This window comes from Hydra vulgaris, chromosome 05, assembly GCF_038396675.1.
Source record: "Hydra vulgaris chromosome 05, alternate assembly HydraT2T_AEP".
In the NCBI taxonomy this organism is placed as follows: domain Eukaryota; kingdom Metazoa; phylum Cnidaria; class Hydrozoa; order Anthoathecata; family Hydridae; genus Hydra; species Hydra vulgaris.
Genome location: NC_088924.1, coordinates 38,995,037 through 39,011,938, shown reverse-complemented (window position 1 = coordinate 39,011,938; position 16,902 = coordinate 38,995,037). Strand labels below are relative to the sequence as shown.

General features: G+C 28.5%; 2 protein-coding genes across 12 annotated transcripts; one reads left to right on the top strand and one right to left on the bottom strand.

Moving 5' to 3' along the window:
• Positions 1–7,350: 7,350 nt before the first annotated feature.
• Positions 7,351–14,485, top strand: LOC136080844 (uncharacterized). Of its 11 annotated transcripts, none has more exons than XM_065798139.1 (8): positions 7,351–7,511; positions 7,731–7,803; positions 7,924–11,392; positions 11,778–12,006; positions 12,093–12,827; positions 12,957–13,163; positions 13,666–14,030; positions 14,145–14,485. In XM_065798139.1, exon 3 carries the CDS (start codon positions 7,943–7,945, stop codon positions 8,516–8,518), a length of 576 nt encoding a protein of 191 aa, XP_065654211.1. In that variant the 5' UTR covers positions 7,351–7,511; positions 7,731–7,803; positions 7,924–7,942; the 3' UTR covers positions 8,519–11,392; positions 11,778–12,006; positions 12,093–12,827; positions 12,957–13,163; positions 13,666–14,030; positions 14,145–14,485. The 11 variants fall into 11 exon arrangements, with proteins under 11 accessions (XP_065654211.1, XP_065654210.1, XP_065654212.1 ...); XM_065798138.1 differs by having other exon boundaries at positions 7,352–7,511; positions 7,731–7,840; XM_065798140.1 differs by lacking the exon at positions 7,351–7,511 and adding an exon at positions 7,524–7,605.
• A 905-nt stretch (positions 14,486–15,390) lies between these two features.
• LOC136080047 (mucin-17-like) lies at positions 15,391–16,902 on the bottom strand. The gene is made up of 2 exons (XM_065796673.1): positions 16,701–16,902; positions 15,391–16,399 (listed from the first exon to the last, which is right to left on the bottom strand). The coding sequence occupies exons 1-2, from the start codon at positions 16,771–16,773 to the stop codon at positions 15,528–15,530; spliced, it is 945 nt and encodes a 314-aa protein (XP_065652745.1). The 5' UTR covers positions 16,774–16,902; the 3' UTR covers positions 15,391–15,527.

Sequence of the window (16,902 nt, the reverse complement as noted above, 5' to 3'; positions counted from 1 at the left end):
CTCTAACATCAAGTCCATAATGCATATTAGATGCTTGACGAAGATATATTGAAAGTTCATCTTCTTGTGTCTTAAATAATAATATATTTATGTTGTTCATCAAAGTATAAGTTACTGTAAGAAGTTTCTTTATTAACCTTTACTTTCCGCTGTAAACTTGTTTTTGAAATTGTATACTCTTGTGCAGCTGCTCGTAGTGATAAACTGCCAGATTCGACAGGCATCACAGCAGCTTTTATTGTATGAGCATCAGCTTTAACCGACTTGTCACTCGTTTGTACTTGCTTGGCATCTGAAAAACTATTACTCATATTACTCACTCCATTATTAAAAATAATTATGATCTTTTTAATTGCATTAACCAAAATCCAGATTAGGCTATAATTTTTAAATTTATTTTAATGAAAATAAAATAGTCTCACAACCCTATAAAACTTATAATGTGATTAAATTTAATAAGGCTAATAGTGAAGAACTTTATTTAAACTGAATTTAAAATACAAAAATGATTGGCATTAAAACAATACTTTCTGTGAAAGATGTCTTCAGGACATAGTAACAAAGAAATCCAATATAATTATTATTATTTTCTATGATAAAAAACACTTTACTATAAAGTAAACATTGAAATCTTGTCATAAACATAAACATGATTTTCTGTTCACTTGCTTTTTTACAAAAATATTGATTATAAAAGTTAAAGTACAGTAAATTAGAAAAATGATAAAATTGAACAGTGTCCCATTTCACCCCAATTCTCCTGTACCAAGTCACCCCATCACTAGTAGGTGTGAGAAAACCTTTATTTTATATAGTTCTCGTAGCCATATGCTAATTATATTTCTTCAGTAGTTAAATAAAACAATAGTGAATAATTAAAAACCATTAAACATAAAAATATATGCAAACAACACATAAATATTTTATATTAATGATGTCTTCAAAATCCAGGAAAACTGTTAGATATTTACATATTTGCAAATAATCCAAAAAAAAAATACTTCTGAAACTTAAAAAACACAATAATATGAAGAAGCTATTCCAAACTTATAACATATATAAAAAACTTTTGCTTTATTAAATTTTTCACTGAGATATTGCCAAGTCCCATTTCACCCCATGTCCCATCTCACCCCGTTCTCCCCTATGTAATTTTTAAACGGTTTTTTATATTTTTGATTTTGTTCTTCATAGCTGATGATTGCGGATAGACATGAAACTTTAAGCCCCATTAAAAGTCGTTTTTTCTAAAATTAAGTATAAAACGCTCTGTTTTTAAAAAAATATTTATTTCTTAAAAATTGAGCGCTTTACAACGATCAAGAGTATGTCAATATGTATAGCAGTTGCTCAATGCACCAAATATATTTTTCTAATTTTAGGTTTAGGACTTTTTCATAAGCTGTAGTTTTACAGAAGATTTATGGATATAGTTCGGTACTGGAAAGATCCAACGCTTCATTTCTTGTACGATCTTGTAGAATATTTCGGCCCTAAGCAGCAGTTTTTACCTCTATTTCACCCAATGACAGATTGTGATCGAGTTTCATTTTTTACTAGAAAAAATAAACTTTCCTGGATAACTTGGGGAAAACTTCAAGATCTCTTTAACGCGTTGCAATCAAATTCCTATTGTCTCTCAAAGTATAATATCATCAATTTGTTCCACTTAATTGAAAGATTTGTTGTGCTACTAATTGACCCTACAAGTTTATTCAGTAGTAAAGCCTTACCGAGAACTCGATAAAAACACATTGCAAGTAACAAGCGACGAAGATGTCAGCAGTGACAAATCTTAATCAGACACTGAAATTAGTTTAAAAAAATAAAATATTTTTTAAAAAGTTTTAACTATAAAAACTCAAAATCTTTTTAAGTTTATATAAATCATTAATGTTACTTTAAACTTAAAAAAAAGTTCAAAAAATAATAATTTTGTTTACATGCGTGCAGTTTTTTAGTTCCAATACTAAAAGTTCGATATAATGATATAAAGTTAATATGTTATAAATATATAATATATGATATAAATATATAATAATGATATAAAAGTTCGATATAATGTTATTCGATATAATAATGAAAAATAGTCCCTCTAAAATATAATAAATTCATAAAAGTAAAGGATTTTGTTGTTTCAGAATAAAGTTAAATGTTCCACACCTTACCTTATTCCGAAGCTAACAAGGAGCTGTTTCAATTAGGACAACTATTTGCATAGTTAAAATGAAAACAAATTCAAAACTAATATGATTGGGTAAATAAATGTTTGTTAAAAAGGCTTTTTATTTTGTATAAAATACCGATATTTTTTGAAATATTACCGCACAAGTTAGCAATGTGGCTTTTCCATGTATGATTTTTGTCGATGTAAACCCTAAAAAAATTTTTTAATAATGACATTATCAATAAAATAGCATGTTACAAGAAAGTAGGCGTTTTTTACAATATAGATGGAAAAATAATCCCATTAGTTTATTATTAATATTCAATGATAGAGACTATTCAGAAAATTTGAAATTTAAATGTTCATGTTAATAAACAGTTTCATAATCCTAATATTTTAATTATTTTCAATTAGTAATTTCCATAATTTGTAATCGGTTTCACAATTTTATTTTCTTACGGCACTAAATTGTATAATATTTTTGAGTTTTGATAATTTTTTTATTATCGATTTAGTTTAATAAAAGATTTTTAAATTATTTAAATTAAGTATTTAAAAAAATAAAATTATTAAAATCGAATATTAAACAAAAATATATTATTACTCCAGGGATACTCGAGGGATACACTGTTAATCTAAAAGGTTCTTCGCGGTTCTTTGAAGAACCTATAAGTTCTTGGAGAAAACTTAAGGTTCTTTGAAGAACTCGCGGGTTCTAAATATTATTTACTACCGTGATCGGGGGTGACTATGAACAGCGGGGTGAAAATGAACACCAGTACTAGTTTTACTAAATGATGAAGTAGCACATAAAATATAGCCAAAAATTGAAATTTTTTTACTCACTTGCCTTAAAAATAATCTGTTGAAGATAATTTTCGGATGCCCTCAAAATTATCTTTTCCCGTCTTATCTCCATCGCATATAAACATTGCAAGTTACGTGGTTAGGGCAATTAACTCACTTATCAAGGAATATCTTAAGAACCCCACATCTAAACGTCATTAAAGTTGGCTCGCATCACGCTCAGGTACATAATGTTTTAATAAAATAATAATTTAAAGTATAGCTTGCCTTTATCCGGTTAAAAGCTCATTTTAAAATGATATTTTTTTAAATACGAAATTAGGCTTTTCTTTGTAAATTTTAGGAACTATGCCTCGAAATTACAAAAGAAAGGAAAATAGTCGTGGTTATAAAACAAGCTACACAAAAAAAGACATAGAAACAGCTGTAATTAAAGTAAAAAACCATGGATTTACCATAAGGAAGGCTTCCATTAGGAACATTACATAAAAAAGTAAAGCTTGGGGATCAAGTTCCTAAAAAGCATGGCGGACAAACCAGACTTGATTGTAAAATTGAAAATTTATTTGTCCAAACAATTATTCATATGACTGACTGGAGAGTACCATTTGATTCGTTGGGCATAAGACTTTTAATCAAATCTTATTGTGATAAAGTGAAGATAAAGGACGCTCGATTCAAAAATAATATGCCTGGGGTAGATTGGGTTCAGTCTTTCATGAAGAGACATTGTTTAACAAATAGGGTTGCAGACAATGTAAAACATAGTAGAGCCGTGGTAAACGAAGAAACCCTTAACAAATATTTTGATAATTTGTACCTAGAGTTAAAGGATATACCTCCAGAAAATATTTACAACTATGATGAGACCAATATAACAGATAATCCAGGGTCCAAATCCGTTATTGTTCGTCGTGGCCATGGAAATTGTGTTGAAAAAAAACAAGAATATTCAAAGCAGTCGACCAGTTTAATGTTTTCTGGCAATGCTGTCGGAGAGTTTTTGCCGCCCATGGTTGTTGTTGTTTATAAAGCAAAGAATCTTTATTAGGGTTGGACTCAAGGTGGACCACCGGGAACTGTTTATGACATCACTCCTAATGGGTGGTTTGATAGCAGAACATTTACTAGATGGTTTATGGAAATATACTTACCTGTTGCTATTTCAAAAGCCAGAACAACATTGTTAATTGGGGATAATCTTGGTTCACATTTTTCTCCTGAAGTTATTGAAGCCACGATTCAACAAACATAAAACAAGCACAAATTCGATGCCGAATGCTATAAAAGTAGAAAATAAATTAGTTACCGATTCAAGTGAAATAGCTGGCGAATTTAATAAGTTTTTTTCAACAATAGGAAATAACCTATCAAATAAGATTCCTTATGTAGGCAACAACTCTGTTGACGAATTTATATCGTCACCAAGTTCAACTATAAATTTTTCAAATCTAAGTTATTATGAATTTGAAATAGCATTTAAATCATTTAAAAGGAATAAAGCAATTGGGCCTGATGATATAAATGGAAATATTATAATTGACTCTTTTAATGTGATCAAAGATATCCTCTTCAAAGTCTTTGAAGCATCTATTACTCAAGGATCTTTTCCAGATAGTTTGAAAATAGCAAAAATAATTCCAATCTTTAAAACAGGTGATCATACAAATATAACAAACTATCGTCCTATCTCAGTTCTACCTGTCTTTTCAAAAATATTGGAAAAAATAATGTATAACAGAATATACACTCATCTTATTGATAATAAACTCCTCTATAAAAATCAATTTGGTTTTCAAAAAAATAATTCTACTGAACACGCTATTCTCCAAGTAACGCGCAGTATTGCCGACTCATTTAAGAATTCTCAATTCACACTAGGCGTATTCATTGACTTGTCAAAGGCTTTTGATACTGTTAATCATCATATTTTAATTAAAAAGCTGGAGAGCTACGGTGTAGTAGATAAAACCCTAAATTGGTTCAAAAGCTACCTAAGTAATCGCAAACAATTTGTTTATAATAAAGAATCCTCATCGCAAATAATAACGAATATAACATGTGGTGTCCCCCAAGGGTCCATACTTGGGCCACTGTTATTTTTAGTATACATAAATGATCTTTACAAAGCTTCTAACTTAACGACCGTAAATTTTGCGGATGATACGAATTTATTTCAGTCGCACGAAGACATAGATATACTTTTTAGTAAAATGAATTATGAACTAAAAATAATATCATATTGGTTTAGAAAAAATAAATTATCTTTGAATACAGATAAAAAAAAATTTTTACTTTTTTACCCAACCTCTAAAAAAAAAGAGAATCCAAAATATCTTGCCTGATTTATTAATTGACAATACAATCATAAAAAGAGAAAAAGTTATAAAATTCTTAGGAGTCATGATAGACGAAAACTTATCTTGGCATCAACAAATTGATAATATTTCCATGAAAGTTGCTAAAAGCATTGGAATTCTATATAAAGCTAGATATATACTAAATAAACAACAACTAACTCAACTATACTATTCATTTATTCATTGCCATGTAAACTATGCTAATATTATATGGGGAAGCGCTCACAAAACCAAACTTAAATCTCTCTATCGGCATCAGAAACACGCAGCTCGCATAATTAATTTTGCAAATCGTTTTTCAAGCTCAACACCACTTCTTATAGAAATGAAAGTTTTAAATATATACGAACTAAATATTTTTAATATTTTATGTTTTATGTTTAAATGTAAAGAAAATGTATCTCCTAGTGTATTTACTAATCTCTATAATTTGAAACCCAAAAACAAATATGAACTTCGTTGTAGTAAAACTATTCAAGAGCCATTTTGCAAAACAAAAAATAACCAGTTTTGTATTTCTTATCGTGGTCCATTTCTCTGGAATAAAATAGTATTACCTAACTTTGATTTTTCTTTCAAGTGGTCTTTTCCTTCCTTTAAAAAGAAATTAAAAAAAATAATATTTTCAACACAAAATATATTCATCTATTTTTAGTATTTCAATTTTATATGATTTAATACATTATTTTTGTTTACTGTATGAAGAATATAATTTATACAAAATATATTGAATACTTTATATTATAATATTCAATATTGAGAATGTTACATACCCATATTATAAAATATTATGTTAAACTTGCTTAACATCTGAAGAGTATTATAACGCATATGTAATTTTTTAATGTATGACCTTCTTTATATATAGATTGTAAAGGGCTTCATGATAAGATCATGTGATCTTCTGGAAGTCCTACCAGTAATATATTCATTGTAAATTTACCTTGTTCATATTATTCTGGAAAATAAATTACACACAAAAATACACACATAACATCAAGTGTATAACAATGCCCCCAAATGCAACTCATCTCTGTCAACCACTAGATGTTGCTGTATTTAGAGGATTAAAGCAGTCGTGGAGGAGTATTCTTTTGAAGTGGAGAGTAGAAAGTCGTATCAAAGGAGCAATCCCAAACACCTACCTACGCTTTTAAATAAATTGAATAACACTTTGCGTCCAGAAACTTTGATTAGCGGATTTAGAGCAACGGGGATCTATGGACAAAACAGAGGTTATAAAACGCCTTCCAGGAAAACATAAAGATCCTGGTGGTAAAGACACCGTAATGATTCTTAATGAATCTGTTTTAGATATTTTAAAAAATAATTTAGGATTAGGCGCAAATCCACCTGCAAAACGCAAACCACGTGGTCCAAAGGTGGAACCAGGTAAAAGAATTCATTGTTTAGAAAATTCAATGCCATCAAGTTCAACAGAGCTTAACAACAACACAGATAGTAATTGGTACTGTGCTTTATGTAACAAAAAGTGGGTAGAGTTAAGCAATGATGTATGGATTCAATGCGATAATTGCAGTAAACCATATCACCTCCAGTGTTGTAGCCTCATTTATGATAAAGATTATTTTTATGAGCTCAATATTGAAAATATCAACTTTGTATGCAGCATGTGTGAATCATTTGAGAAATTGAAGGATAGTGACAGTTGATGTGCTATTTTATGTAGGATAGCTTTGTAAATATTGTGATACATATAAATATATTAAAAAACTAGGTTTTAAAAGTAGTATGTTAATTTTTTAACATGAACTGAATTTTAAAAAAAATTGTTCTATTTACAATAAATTTTTTGTTATCTGTTTGATCTTTAACATTATTTTCCCCCTTTGTATTATTGTAATATGAAAACGTTATGTAGTGTTTTAAGTCACCCCAAATCGGCGGTTCATATTCACCCCGTTTCGGAAATACGTATATACTTGTGTAAAACCAGAAAACTAAGGTATGTACTTCATAGTGTTGATCAGGCTTACAACTTTTACAGAAAGCTGAAAAGCATAATGTTCTGTTGCAAAAAAAATGGTAGTGATTAGGCAAACAGTTTTCTTCCATAACGCAAAAATGTTCAAAAAGCGTTCATAGTCACCCCCATTCACGGTAGTTCTTTGAAGAACCGGCGGGTTATTTACAAAGAAGTAAAAAGAACCCTCAAAGTAAGATTAAATTAAGAACCCTCAATTAAGGTTCTTCAATTTTTTTTAATACGCCATGATATTTGATATCCGCATGTTTGTTTATTTGAAAAAAGTAGGGTTTTTAAGCTTTTTAAAAAAATCTGGTTTGATTTCCTCAAGAAAGTTATTTTTTGTTATATACATATATTTATATAACTAATATAGCATACACATCAACATATATAGTCTATATTATAGAATCCCTTGTTACATTTATTAAATGGGAGAATATTTGAATTGGAGCGTTGAAGATGTTTGCTTATACTTAGAGGTAAAAGGACTACCAGAACTTAGAAATAAAATTATTGGTTAGAATTTTCTTTTTTTTTTCAGTCAATTCTAATACTATGAACTTTTTAATGACTATTATTTCTTTTTCTCTTTAATTTAGTTTTTTGAATTCAATAAATATGGCAGCAAAAAATAATGTTGTTTGCTTTACATGTTCTACATGTGGTGTTTGTAAATATTCAATGCAAAAGTATTTAGAACATATGCATATTATGCATGAACATACAGCTGGCTATGTTGTAGTTTGTAATATTGATGGCTGTCCTGCTTCTTTCAAATCTGTCAAATGTTTACGTGAGCACATGCGAAATAAGCATAGTTCTACTTATTATGATTCTCAAACAACTATAAATGAGTTTAATGTTTCCACTTTTGAAGTATTGGAAAGCCAAATTTCAGAAAATTTTATTGACGAAAGCAACTCTGATGATTTAGTAGTTGATATAGCTAACAATAATTTAGATATATTTCAAGCTAATTTATCTATTTCCCCATTAGACAAGTTACTAAGCAGTTTGCAGAATCATTTTGCTATGTTTATTGTTGGAATAGCAGAGAAACACTCCATACCATCTGTTGTCCAAGTTGATGTGGCAAATGAAGTTCAATCTTTTTTAACATATTATAATAACAGTTTCTGTACAATATTAAAAAAGAGCAATTATGCAAAAACTTTGTATCTACTGACAATTTAGATGAACTATTGAACAGTCATTTGCTTTTAGATCAAGCTTTATCTGTTGTCAATTCGAGAAAGAAAATTATTTCTTTTAGTAAGTCTAAATTAGGCCTTATTTTACCAATTGAAATAAATTTGTGTTGTATAAATGATATTGAAAAAAACTCAGCTAATATTGAAAATGTCATTAGTAATGAAACTTTCAGTGAAAAACAAAATATAAAAAAAGAAACTTTTCAGTATGTTCCTATATTACCATTGCTTAAAAAGTTAATTGAAAAAGAAGAAGTATGGAGTTCTATTTAACGAAAATTAGAAAATGACCATTCTAATAAAACAAATTTACTTTATTCATATTCAGATGGTTTTATTTGCAATAATCATAATGTTTTTAAAAATGACAAATATGCTTTAAGACTTCATTTTTATATTGATGAATTCGAGGTTTGCAATCCTATTGGTGCTCATCACACAGTGCACAAAATTTGTGCACTTTACTTTTATCTTGGCAATATCGAAGAAAAATACATCTCAAGGCTTCAAAATATTTATTTATGTATTCTTGTAAAAGAAAAATTAATTAATAAACATAAAACATACTAAGAAATAATAAAAGCGTTAATTAAGGATTTAATAACATTAAAAAATGACGGAGTGTCAGTTATAGTACAATACAATTATTTGGAGGTTTGGCAACAATCTCAGCAGATAATCTGTCGTTGCATGCAGTTGCTGGTTTTCGTCGGGTTTTTAATTCGGGTCTTTTTTGTCGTCAGTGTATGACTTCGTATTCAAACAAAAACAAAGTTTTCTCAGAGTTTGATACAACAATTCGCACTCATGAAATGTATCTATACCACCTGGAAACTATTTTAGGTCCTGATAAGATTTCTTCAAGTATGTATGGTGTTGAAAAACGTTGCCCTTTTTTAGATTTACCTTATTTTAACATTTCACAATCTTTATCTTCCATCATATCATGCATTATATCCACCTGATATAATGCATGATATGATGGAAGGTACAATTCCAGTTTATTGTTATTAAAACTTAAAGAAGAGAAGGTAATTTCTATACAGCAAATGAATATAGAGCTCAACATTTTTGAAATAGGAAGAAATGGTAGAATGAATAAGCCAGTACCATTTGTTGAACACTCTGCTTCATCAATTAATTTTATCGGCTCGGCTTCACAAAAATATTGTATCTTTTATTTGTTGCCATTTATGATTGGCAATCATGTATCAAAGTCTAATACGTACTGGTTGTTGTATCTACAGCTCCGAGAAATAGCTGATTACATTTTTGCTGCGAAAATTTCCAAGGCTGTATTGCCATATGTGCAATTTTTAGTAGAGCACTTTTTGCAGAATTTTGTTGAATATTTTCCAAATAATTTTACACCCAAGTTTCATTTTATGCTTCATTACACTAGACTTATTAATGATTATGGGCCACTTCGATATTTATGGTGTATGCGTTTTGAAGCAAAGCATTTATATTTTAAAAAGTTGGCTTCTACAATTCGAAATTTTAAAAACATTGCTTACTCACTTGCAAAATGACATCAGTTGCGGCAATGTTGGGAGATAGCATCATTAGATTATTTTCATGAAAGCGAGAAAACTTATAATCTTTCTTCTATAACATTTGATAATTTGGCAGCTTGCATTCAAGAAAAACTACTGACTAATTTTGGTTACATGTTACGGATAATAAAGAAACAGTCTGGAAGTGTAGTACTTATGTTAGTAATGGAATCCAGTATCATGTTAATGATACAGTAATTTTAGCTTTAGTACATTTTTTTTTTTTTTTTTTTTTTTACACTTTTGCCGATAAAAAAAAATTTACAGTCGTAACTTATAAAAAAATAATTACATGACCGGGGCTAGAAGAAGACAAATTTAGTCTTATCATTAAGCCCCAAACACATGCTAAAGAAATTCCATTATTTTTCAAAGTTTATCATATAATAAGATTTCGACATCACTGGGTATTTTTTGGCAAATTACTTGTTTGTGATAAATACTCTGAACACTTGCATGCATTTAGAGATAAAGAAGAAGAAACATTGAAACTGTGCTTTCCATCAGATGTTTGTGATCACCAATTACTTGACGTTTATGTATTGCAAGATGGTTGCTCTTAGATAATGTTCTTTTTTATAATATCTATTTTTATTTTAACAAATTTGTTGCTTGTGTAATAAAGTTTTACTCTGGTGTTTATATTTTTTAGTTATTTTACTTTTAGCTTTAACTTTAAATTAATTTCATTTAAATTCTATTAAATTAATTAGTAAATATAATAAATATAATTAGAATATTATAAATAGCGGGAATCTCCATTTTTTAAATTACTTATTGTAGTTGGATGATTTGTAAATATCTTCCAGATATTTACAAATCAGCTAGATTTTTTTATATACAAATTTGAATATAATATTATTGAAATTAAACTTGACCAACTCTCAATTCTTTGCACGTCATTGACAGTCAGTTATTTTTTGAGTTAACTGGCAACAATGTGATTTTACTAAGTTGTTGTTAAAGCTTATGCTTGTTATCAAAGCTAGTGTTTTCTGAATTGTTTATAAGATACTACAATTTATGTGATTGTTCTATAAGTATATCATTTGAGCGTGATGACCAGTAATGTGGTGCCCAATATAAGTTTAATATAAAGTTACATTAGAATAATAACACATACGTAACAATTTGTATAAAAATTTCATTGCAGAGGAAGATATTGATGGAAAAACTTTGGTGTCGTTAACAGAGTCAATGATGTCAAGTTTATGCCAGACAATGCGTAAACAAGTCATGCTATTAAAGATAATTAACAACCTTTTAACTCCATCTGCACCACGACCAATCAATAGTTTTAAGTGAGTTAACAACTTGATAACTATTAATTTACTTTTTTTAATTTGTACTTGATAAATTTTTGTTATAATGCATCCAACGCCCTATACTTTCAAAAATAGATCTGTCTCTATTCTTAAAATTTTTCTATTGGTTCTCACAAGGGTCTTGTTGCTAATTTTAGGACAATGCTGCCCCCTCCCCCCACAATCTTATTTAATTTTAAAATTATTTAGCAGAGTTTCTTGTGAGAACCAATAGAAAGTGTTAAGAATAGGGACAGATCTATTTTTGCAATTATGTGGAGTTGGATGCACCCTAATTGTTGTGATTGATAAATGTTTGTTCCTATTTCCTAGGTTGTAATTATTCTTCCAAGTTGATTAAAATAGACAATTTTTTTTTTAGTAATTTAGAAGTTATGAATGACTCACAACCAATGTGATGATTTAAATAACGTCTAGTCATTGATTAGAACAATGAAGCCATGGCCATTGCGCTATCAAATTCCTATTTTGCCCCCATCAGTTAATGCAGCACTAGATGCCAAAGATGGTTGCTTTCTTCAGTTTCATAGAAACAGTTGCAGGAACCAGCTTTTGCAATGTTTATATGATGATATAAGTAAATATACCATGTAAGCATCAAGTTTTTTGCCTAAAATTTACCAAGTTTTTACAACTAAAATTTTTGTCATAACTAATCTTCAAGAGTTTTCTATAGGTACCCCTCAAGTACTCAATATTCAGATGTGCTTGCCTCAATTTGGAGTAAATATCCCTACTTGAGTGATTTTCCATCAAGAAATAATTCTTCTCCAAATCAGTTAGGTATCTGTGTAGGTTTTTTTCTTTTATTATTATTATTATTATTATTTTTTATTTATTAATTGACAAAGCAGAGTGTACATACATCAAGTAAGTCCCACAAGGAGTAGTACATTTAAGGACTGATTTAGGGAGAACACGCAATGAATATATAAATATATATATATACATATATATATATACATACATACATACATACATACATACATACATACATACATACATACATACATACATACATACATACATACATACATACATACATACATGCATACATACATGCATACATACATACATACATACATCAGGGGCTATTCTAAACTGTTTTCGACAGGCATGTGTCAAGTGTGTGTGTATACATATATATATACACACACACTTATAGATTTCTAAATTTATATTTTCATGTTTTAAAAATACATTTCTTTCTTTATACCTGTATGTTATCCTATAAATGACAGCCATCACTGCTAGAAAGTTTGAAGAATAAATTCAAGAAAGAACGAGCCCTCTTTGGTACATTTAGACATAGTTGCTGAGCACAAAAGAAAAATTTGGACAATAAGGTAGAGGGCGCAAAAGAAAGGAAGATGCCGATATTCAATCCAGTACTAGGAAAGTTAAAGCTTTGGTAATATTGTAATTTTATATATATACCATTTTTATTTTTACATTCAGCTAGCTTGTTATGAACAATAATGAGTAAATTTTCTTTATCAACAAAATATTTATTGTCATAATGGATTTTATTATTTTTTAGCCAAACATACTGTCTGTTGGTTAAGATGAAACAACTGTGGCCAAACATCACCATGCCATGAAAACTGAAAGTAATAAGCTCCGCCCAGACATCAATATGCTGCTTGATCGACAACAACGCAGTTGGTCAACTAGAGTAAAGGATTTTGAATTGAATTCCACAGTTGATATTAAAGCTATTTATCCATGGCTTTCCATTGCAAGATTGGTTGGTTTTTAAGTTTACTTTAATTTTTATATAGATTTAAAAAAAAAGTTACTGTTTTTAGATATCTATCATTTATTTAAATTGTATATAATTTTTAATATAATTTTTTTTTGTATATAGTGATAAATTAATGGGAAAAAAAGTGTTTAATGAAAATATAATCGTTTTGATTGTAAAACCTTTTCGATGTTTTGATTTGTGTGTCTAACTTTAGTCACATTTTAAATTTTATTTAAAGTTTATAAATGAAATGAAGTTAAGATTTGGAAAAGACCTTGATAAAGAACTCCACCAATGGATGGGTGCCATGGGCAATAGAATTATTAATCTCGCTAAGTCCAAGTTTAAAGATGAGTATGTGGATGCGATAACTGCTAAATATATCTATATATATATATATATATATATATATATATATATATATATATATATATATATATATATTTATGTATATATATATATATGTATAAATATATGTACATATATATAGTTATTATTATAGATGCCATCTTAAATGCAGCGATTCTTGTATTGTCAAGATTGTTTAAAAAATCAACAGATTTTTTGGTTACATTTGACAGCCAGCCGACACAGCATACACCAACTATTAAAATGCCGAGTAGGAAAAAAATAACAACAAAAAACTGTAGTATTATGTTGGATGGCTGTGAAATAATTGAGCATCGTAGTGATGTCGATGTGTCTTTAGCGATGTCGTGTGTTTTTGCTTCGTATTACCTTTTTAATATTGAATACCCTGTGCAACTGAAAAATACATTACTGTTTTTTGAGCATGTTGTATTTGGTATATCAAATAACGACCGTCCTGTAACTGTTTGCAGAATGGCGAACACATTAAGTTACAAAGTAAAAGAAACTAAATTTTTATTATTATTGTTAATATATATAAAGAAAGAGAATTCCTTTTTTCTTTCTTTTATTTTTAATAGGTTATGATAAAAATATACAATTTCTTTTTAGAAGTAATGATGACAAATTTTATTCAGCAATACAAATGATGTAATAAAATGCAGTATTATGTTGGATGGGTGAGAAGTAATCGAGCATCGTAGTGATGTCGATGTTTCTTTAGCGATATCGTGTTTTGTTGCTTCATATTACCTTTTTAATATTGAATATACAACTGACTGAATACATTGCTGTTTTTGGAATGTCCATAGACAGTATTTCTTTTGTATAAAATTATGTTTAAATTATGTTAAAATGTATTTGTATGGTAGTTTAATTTGTTTGTTTTTTTAAATATGTATTTCTTTATTGATAAATGTTGTATATTGCTGGAAATACAACTCTTGTCTATTTAAGAGTTATCAATATCTTTTTGAAAAAAATAGATCAAATAATATTAAAATATTTTAAATGAGAAAATACAACTTTATAATGGAACTTGAATCATGTACACTTGACGTCAGATCTGACGTCAAGTGTACGTGATTCAAGTTCCATTATAAAGTTGTATTTTCTCATTTAAAATATTTTAATAATATATATATATATATATATATATATATATATATATATATATATATATATATATATATATATATATATATATATATATATATATATATATATATATATATATATATATATTTGAATAAGTGAAAATAGCCGCCAAAAGTAAACAAATTATTATTGAAGATTATATATATATAATTTTATAATATTTATAATTTGTTGATTTAATCGTCCCCTGGAATGAACTGAACTTATAATTTGAAAAAGTAGTATTTTTTGACCATTTTTATATATTGAAAAAATCGTAAATCGTACAGACGATTCTTTAAAGAACCCTCTGTACGATTTGTACCGTACACAATCGAACAGACAGTTCTTTCAAGAATCTTTACGGGTGTATCAAGAACCCTTTAATGGTTCTTTAAAGAACGGCTATATAGGGTTCTTACAAAGAACCCTTTTTAATAGTTCTTCAAAGAACCTTTACGGGTGCTCCATTGGCAGAAGCGTGAAGAACTTTTATAAGTTCTTTAAAGAACCATTTAGTTTTAGTCGGGTTTAGAGTGTACGTTCGACTTCAAAAATGTTGTCTAAAAAGTTATTTCAAACTCAATAAATTAAAAATACGAAATAAATATATACACATATTATTTAATAAAAAACGTATAAACTTAAGATTTATCTTTGATAAACAAACAATGTATATTTTAATTAAAACACTTTTTAATAAAGCTTTTTTTTGAGTTCATAACAACTTGTAACGTACAAAACAGAAGCATGCTAACAAGAATGTTTGCAATTTAAATAAAACTAAAAAAGTTTTTGTTAACTTCATTGCCAAGGTAAATACTAAAACTTCATTTACAAACGTCAGTTAAAAGCTGTTCAGTTTTTTGAAGTAGTGTCAACAACGATCGCAGAAGTTGTACTTGGCTCGTCTGTTATTTGAGTGACATCTTGCAGAGATTCTGATGAAAGCGTAACTAGATCAGTTTTGTTTAGATCTGTATTTAAAATTGTAGAAAACTCAATATCAGATGTGGAAGAAGTTGATGCAAGTTGTTCAGTTTCATTTAAAACTAAAACGGTAACTTTTGATACATCAAGTGCAGAATTCGAGCTCAATTCATCAACATGAGTGGTGGCTAAGGGAGATTCAGTTACATTAGTTTCAGTTTTATTCACATCAGCAATATTAGACATAAGCGAATGAGTTGCAGGAGTTGAGGTTACATCATTGAACGTCTGAGTAGCTAATATTGGAGCTTCGCTGGTAGTTTTGAGTTGTTCGGTTTCTTTCATTACTGAAGCAGTAAGTTTTGATACATCTGTTATAGAACTTAAAGAAAAGATTTCTAATATATCATTGGTTGTTTGTGGAGAATCAGTTACAAGCGTGAGAACATCAGTTTTGTTTGCAACTGAATTAATTATTGGAGGTAATACAGTTGCAGAAGTTGACGTTTGCGGAGTTTCGGCTTGCTGAGATTCAGTAGCAATAGAAAGTATAGGTTTGGTGAGAGCTGCAGTATTTAAGATTTGAGCTGATGCAACAGAAACAGCTAATGGCAAATCAGTAACTTGCAATGAAGAAACTTGACACAAAGTTGAGCTTTTTAAACATGCTTTGATGGTGTTATCCCAAGCTAATGAAGAAGGGCAACTAAGTGATAATTTTTGACCATTGCTGCATATAAAGAATTTATTACAGTTGTTTGGATCGGGGTAGTATTTGCCGTTGTCACAAGTTGTTGAAGCTTTAAAATAAAATACAAAACATTCAAAAAGTTAATCCACAAAAAAATAAAACACAGGAAAAAGCAATGACACATAACGATCGTTTTATAAAAAGCTTTTAACTTCAAACTTTAAATGTTTAAAAAAGTTCATTACATAAATTTATTGAAAAACTGTGATTATGATTAATAATGATAAATTATGATAATTTCAAAAAATTAAAGCTTTTCTTATTTATTTATTTATTTATTTATTTACTTTAACTCGTTAAATATATAGTACACTACATATATATAATTAAATGAATGAAAAAAAAATTACCTTGTGGGAGCGGTATAGCTTCACTTAGTATGACAGTGCATAGTAAAACAAAACAGTTCCATGAAAGACTCATTTTTTATTAACGTTTTACTAGTTTCTACAGATTTAGATTATAATAATTTTAAAGTTTATTTTCTATTTAAGATCTTATTTGCGATAATTTACTTGCGTCAATTACTTGCTTTTAGCCACCAGAACTTTA